The 7099-nt window shown below is 33.1% G+C and overlaps 1 protein-coding gene across 2 annotated transcripts; it reads left to right on the top strand.

The window, feature by feature from the left end:
* Positions 1-273: 273 nt before the first annotated feature.
* LOC126817071 (signal transducer and activator of transcription B) lies at positions 274-5629 on the top strand. Of its 2 annotated transcripts, none has more exons than XM_050543856.1 (2): positions 274-379; positions 2750-5629. In XM_050543856.1, exon 2 carries the CDS (start codon positions 2812-2814, stop codon positions 4177-4179), a length of 1368 nt encoding a protein of 455 aa, XP_050399813.1. In that variant the 5' UTR covers positions 274-379; positions 2750-2811; the 3' UTR covers positions 4180-5629. The 2 variants fall into 2 exon arrangements, with proteins under 2 accessions (XP_050399813.1, XP_050399814.1); XM_050543857.2 differs by having other exon boundaries at positions 284-391.
* The last annotated feature ends 1470 nt before the right edge of the window (positions 5630-7099 follow it).

The raw sequence follows: 7099 nt of genomic DNA, 5'->3' as shown, positions 1-7099 counted from the left end.
GGCCGGATACGGAAGCAAATGTCTTTCCGCTTGTGAAACTGTTTTTACCCCCCAATTTCTCTGAGTATAGATTCTAATCCCTGTTTTCTTGTTATTTATCTTGATCTGATTACAATTTATTTTAGATAATATCAAGTTAATATTATAGTGTTTTTTTAAATAAAAAAATAGTAACGAATTCACTGTTTCATTTTCGGTTGACAACGCAGCAACATTCCTGAATAAAAGTAAGCTCTTGGGCAAATTCTTGGATGGACGAAAATATTATGCACCGATGAAAAGTAGACTCGATCGATAGACCAGTATCTGTATCTCGAAATTTTATTATTTTCCTATTCAACATTAAAACAAAGAAACCAATTTCATATTTATTTGCATTGTAAGTATAAAAGTGAGTAGATATATATTTAGTAAAACTCAACAAACAATGTTGTACAAATTTGTGTCAAAATGTTTGAATTCGCTCTGGTCCTGGTCTATCACACAAAATAGTGACACCACAAATGATATCAGAGATATGTGTTCTTTTTTTTAGGACTCTAGGCCTAATTTAGAGTCTAAAGAAAGGGATGTTATTTATCACTGCTGCAATTTATATGTCACCAAATGTCAGTCTAATCGTTTGTCAATCACTAACATCAATTAGTGTTAGGATGGACTTCATACATAAGGTCCATGGTCAGGTGCGCTAATTAATGTAGGCCTACTATCAGTACTAGGCTTGTGATCAACGAGTATTTAATTTAAAGATACCGCAAATGGGTCAAAAAGCATATGTTAATGTAATATAAGAGTATAAACTGATTTACATTCATTTTTTTAAAAAAAAGTTTATTATAATTTCTTATCTGTTCTGTTCATATAAATACGCGAGCAGTCCAAATTAATGTAAATGTGTCACTTGAATTAGTCCAGTCTACATTTGCAGTTGGGTCTACATTTGATATTTCACATAAGCTTATGCACTGACGTTAAACCTCTCTCATCAAGGCTAGACGGCATGTACTGGTGGTACCATATTTTCATGGTAAGAATCTAAATTATGTGGGCTAGACCAATAATTTGTGCCTGGATAATATTGAGTTTCAGCTTTTTAAAGGAGCTAAATTGCTTATATTTGGGACCTAGAAATTGACACAAATAGGTCGCAACGCATATAATAATGTAATATGAATGTATAAACCGATTTACATTCAATCGTTTCCGTTTTGACTCAAATTTCAAATCAGTTATGTTTGGCGAAAAATGCCAGAAGTCTCAGTCGAATAGCAATCTTTATCGTCTGGTTATGCCAGTCTATTGCGCATGCTCTCCAGATAAGAATATGGCATCAGCGCTTGACATGACTTACAGAATCTCTAGTCTCGTTCTTTCTTGTCCCTTGTTAAAAATGACACTGAAACGCATTATGGTACACGATTCGTGTACCAGTGGTAAAATGTTTATTTTGTCTTAAATATTGGATATCAAAAGCCTGTGATGATCAAAGGAAGAATGATGGGTCTCTAGAGAATATTTTGGTTTTGATCATACATTAGGGCTGTGCTTATACTGTTTATTTTCAATATTTTGCGTATTGTCGATATGACAAGGCAATACATGATACACATTGTGATTTACACATATGTCCAAATTATGCTCAAGCTTTCTTTAATTTTCAAACATACCTCTATTTTAAGCCTATTTTATGTTTAAATCAAACCTAAAGAGTTTATTTTTGGATGTCTATTATGGTAGTCAAAGACGAAAGCCGAAAGTCCCGTTAAATCCATCATGTGCACCTTGAGTGTGGCTTAGCAATAAATGATTAATTTAATCTCTATTTAAGACATCAATAAGTTTCATTGTCTCTCTGTACAACTACAAAAACAGTTTTCAAGGATACAGAGATACAATATTCTTGCAATTCTCACATCGATATAGATATTGCTTGAACATATCTAGAAATGCATATTGGTGTATCAGTGTATTGGCAACAAGATTAACATATATTTAATTTATGTAATACTGGTAGGCCTACCGGTATGTGTGTAGGGAGTGAGTAAAATTTTAACTGAAGAGTTTTTTTTCTACTTAATCTTGTTCAAATTTCAGCTGGCCTGGAAGCTCTGATGTTCATGTTAATGGAGGCTACACTGCTGGACCTCAGATTTTCGTCCCATCCAAATGACTGTATATATATGAGACATACTTTGCTATTCATCAGCGGGGGGTTGGATGGTCGAATGGTTAGTGTGTGCGCGCTGTATCCTCAGGTCTGTCATTGAGTCAACTGGCGTGGTTTCGATTTCCCGGTTGTACATTTACGTGACAAGGAGTTGGGTCGCCTGTCCAACCTCATGGGTTTTCACTGGGTCCTCCCACTGCTAAAGACCCTTATGCACAAGCGACTTATTGAAATAAAATTGAATCATATATATTCCAGAATATTTTGCAGAAAAAATAACAAACCTATCCAAATTTCACCCTAATGGCAGTTAATTGCAGACTTACATGTATTACCCCTGTTGTCTCAACTTCGACCACAGACAGGTCAGACTATACATAAATAAGCAGCTTGAACAACTTTCTAGCAGACTATCTCAGACAGTCATGCCTTAGAAAATATGGCTGCTGATTCTTTGCTTGATTTAGAGATTGCCTATAGTTAAAGGTTATCACTGCTGCTTCTTAATAATGATACAGGATGAATTTGTTTTAATTCATATTTTTCCTATGGTTTAAATTATTGCTGTTTATTTTCTTTCAGATAATGGATAATATACAATGTAATATTAATTAAGACATCTAATTACAAAAGTGGAGAAGAAAATGAGTGATTCTGCAGATGAGGATCTAAATGCTCCACCATTGAAGAAAGCTAGATATGAATGGCAGGTCAAAGGCTCAAGAGGTCATCATAAAAGAACTTCTGAAAAATCTCATGAAAATGGTAAATCAAGTCCAAATAATGAAAGTGATTTGACTTTAGATTCAGTACCAAAAGAAAACCAAGATTTGTCAAATGGACATGGGGTATTATTAAGAGAAGACGAATGCACACCTGAACCTTTGCCAATATCGAACACTATTGAAAACACAGAATTAATACTTGATACTGTCACCAAATTTGTTAATGGCCAGACAAAAAAAATTGTTCAAGATAAATTAAATCTACAAAATTTGATTAAGGATAAATATAGTGATGATAGTGATAACTGCCAACCACATACACAAACATATGCACCGTGTGATGCACAGAATGTGGGAGAAATTTCCACAGATACGGATCTAATTCCTAGTGAGAATGGTTATCAATTAAATCGTAATGTTTCAGAAACAAACAGTGAAGCCTCTAACATCAATAATAACCTAACGACAACAAATGCCAACCGACCCCCACAAAGTCTAGACTACATAACAAGATGGCAGAGTCAGCAAAAAGCAAAAGCCATCGTAGATAATGCAATTAATATGACTTTAGAGGAAATGGGTTTAACTCCAAATCTAGATCAAAATTTACCCATCCTAGAACGGTTGCACGTAGAGGATGAAAGTATTAGTGAAGCTATACGTCATAGAGGACTTTATCCACAAGATAATGAGGGAGACTCACTACAAGGAACAATAACTCCTTTATTACAACAACTGACTCAAGTTTCAGACACAGTATTTGCTGACAGGCTCAATAGCATGAGGTTGTTTATTACAATAAGACAGACAAATAGAAATTCGGATGACGATACTGATACACCATTAGAATGGACTGATGAACTAGCTATCCCCACTCTTCAGGCCAGATCAGAAAGTAGTATTAATGCAACTACTCCTAGTGATAATTCCACAAATATGCCCAACCCCAATCAGTCATTTCAGTTGTCTTTGAACTCCAATCAAACTGTGGCTAATTCAAACGATTCTACACTCAATCAAAGTGATAGTAATAATGAAACATATGATGCTCATTCCTATGAGGAATCAAGTGATCCTTTAAGTGTTCAGTCAGAAGACAACAGTACTGACTTCGTTAATGTAGATAATGTTGTTAATAGTACTGCAGCTGATAATACTTCATCTCAACAATCAGTAGAAGATAAAACAAGAGATACTGATGAGTTGGGGATGGATGATAGTGATGTAATGAATTTTGCTGTAAATGCTGCTATAAGTGCTAAAGGTCTAGCATTAAAAAATGAGTAAAATTTTGAGTACGCCTACTAATTCAGATTTATAATTTTTTCTTCAGGATTTTGTTCATATTTTTAGGTGGAGAAGTAATGATTGTCATATCTTAAAGGTTGTAGCTGTAACTCAAATAATTCAATATTGGTCCATTTCAATCAATATTGATGTTGTTATCTTACCATATTATGGACTAATATCCAATAATTAAGACACAATGAACATTTTAAAATCAGTTCCTGATGTCGGGTTCTCTATGGTCTTGAGCGCCATTTGTAATGAAAGGACTTGATCAAAGCAAAACCTTTACTTGCTATACCACAGGTCAATGTGGAAGTAATTACAAAAGCGAGAAAGAAAACAAATGCCATAATTATGCAGTTTAATTAATTTGAATTTCTTGCCATCTTTCTGTTAACTACTATAAGTTATTGAATAACTTTACGTGTATATTGCTTAACATAACAACAATATTTGATTTGTTAAGCAATTTGAATATTGTATATACGTGGTCCTTTGGGACTATGTGTAATACTTAGTATAGGCTTCATGTTGTGTGTTTATTCCATGCCTGGTGCAGCATTATAGAATATTTGTATATTATCTATACCATACATGTATGTGAGAGATTGTTTTATTCATACAGTAATAATTACTATACATAAATACTAAAGAGTTTTTGTGCTCACCTATGAATTTTTGTACTTCACATATGTCCTTGTTTATTTGGCTTATTTTGTCATTTCTTTCTTTTGTACATGTACAATGTATGGCATGGTGTGGATTTCAATTTATTCTTAAAACAGGGGTGCCAAAGCAATTTGGAGCAGTCCTTAGGAGTATCTTTGAATATAATATAAGAAGGGGCTAAAAAGAAGTGCTTCTAAAGTTATAATTTTTCTTTTCCTTTTTGTCTTTCTACAAATTGGCTTTTTCAGAATAAATTTCTTTTTCATAGACAAAAGGGCTGGTGCCCCCTTGCTTCCGGCACCACTGTTCATAACATCATATAAAAAATTTCACTTCCAAAGGAGCACTTAAATTTTAGTTCAAGGATTAAAATACTCTGAACAAATGATATATATTCTGATATATATGAAGGTAAATCAAATTTGTATATAAGAAAGGGTTTCAGGTGGTAGATATTTATATTCTTATTTAATTAAATAAATTTAAGCAAAATCTTAATGCACATTGTACCCTTAATTTTGGGAAGATTGAGACTAGAGCCAGATCCGCTTGAATGTGGTTGTTTTATGATAAATTTTTATGCTACCCAGTCATAGACATGTATTTATTTATATTTAAAACAATACAAACAGTGTAAATTGTCGCTTTTATTGCAGTTAATAGAAAAAGACATGGGCAAAACCATTTTCCATAATATACTAATACCTGTATGTTGTATTTTTCTCTTTTCTTTATGTAACATATTAAATGTATGAATTTTAATACAATTTCCAATGTATATACAGTAAATTGCTTCTTGATTAAGTACATGTTGTAATATAAAAAGTTTACAGTACCATGCTGTAGAGAGAAAATCCATATACTACTACTTTTACCAAGAAAATAAACAGGGATAACAAAATATACTGTATGTGTATGTATTATTTTAAAAGATAGGTTGCCAGGCAACGAAACATACACCCACAGCGGCTAAATCGTCTGAGCGTCGACAAGGGTTGCTGCATATTTATTCTTTTGTAGGTAATTGGGGCATTTACAAGACAATATCATACAGATCAGATTATAATTTTTGTCGTTTGAGGGTTCACAAGGTTCTACAAACTGAAACAAGGGCCTTAACTTTGGAAGTAATTTACAGAAAATTTTGAAATTTGACAGGCTTTTTCGTTTGACTAATTTAAATAATGCATATAAATTTCATACAGATCGTACGATAACTTTTGTCATTCGAACGTTCACAAAGCAAAACAAGACCCATAACTCTAGAAATAATTGACGGAAATTGTGAAATTCAATAGACCTCCGTTTCACAAATTTAAATGATGCATATAAATTTCATACATATAAGATGGTAACTTTCATCAATTGAGCAATAACAAGGTTGAAGAAAGTCAAACAAGGGCCATAACTCTAGAAGTAATTATTGTAAATTGCTGAAATTCAATAGGCTTTGTGATTTCACTAATCTAAATGATGCAAAATATATATAAATTCCATACAGATTAGATGATAACTTTTGGCATTAGAGTGTTCACAAGGTTCAACAAAGTGAAACTAGGGCCATAACTCTAGACATAATAAACGAAATTGCTGAAATTCAATAGGATTCTTCTTTTTACTAATTTAAATTTCATACAGATCGGCAGAAAACTTTAGATGTTAGAGCATTCACAAGGTGCAACAAAGTGAAACAAGGGCCATAACTCTAGAAGTAATAAACGGAAATTGCTGAAATTCAATAGGATTCTTCTTTTTACTAATTTCAATGACACATATAAATTTCATACAGATCAGCAGATAACTTTAGATGTTAGAGTGTTCACAAGCTGCAACAAAGTGAAACAAGGGCCATAACTCTAGAAGTAATTAAGGGAAATTGCTGAAATTCAATAGGCTTTTTCGTTTCTCTAATTCAAATAATGCATATAAATTTCACAAAAATCGGATAACTTTTGGCGTTAGAGCGTTCACAAGGTCCAACAAAGTGAAACAAGGGCCATAACTCTAGACGTAATAAAGAGAAATTATTGAAATTAGATAGGCTTCTTTATCTCACTAATATATCATATATCAATTTTAAAACAATCGGATCATATCTTTTGGCATAGAGCGTTCACAAGAAATTGTGGACGACGGCCGGCCGACATATTCACATCATAATTAAAATTCTGAATATGGGTCATATATACTGAAGTGCACCCCCCCCCTCCCCCAAAAAAACACATTTATAAAAAGGGTTATTATCAAT

The sequence above is a fragment of the Patella vulgata genome, chromosome 4, assembly GCF_932274485.2.
Source record: "Patella vulgata chromosome 4, xgPatVulg1.2, whole genome shotgun sequence".
Taxonomy (NCBI): Eukaryota; Metazoa; Mollusca; class Gastropoda; family Patellidae; genus Patella; species Patella vulgata.
This window is presented reverse-complemented; position numbering and strand designations above follow the sequence as displayed.

Excerpts from the sequence above, each read along its gene's own strand:
- LOC126817071 (XM_050543856.1), top strand. The coding sequence starts at position 2,812 with ATGAGTGATTCTGCAGATGAGGATCTAAATGCTCCACCATTGAAGAAA.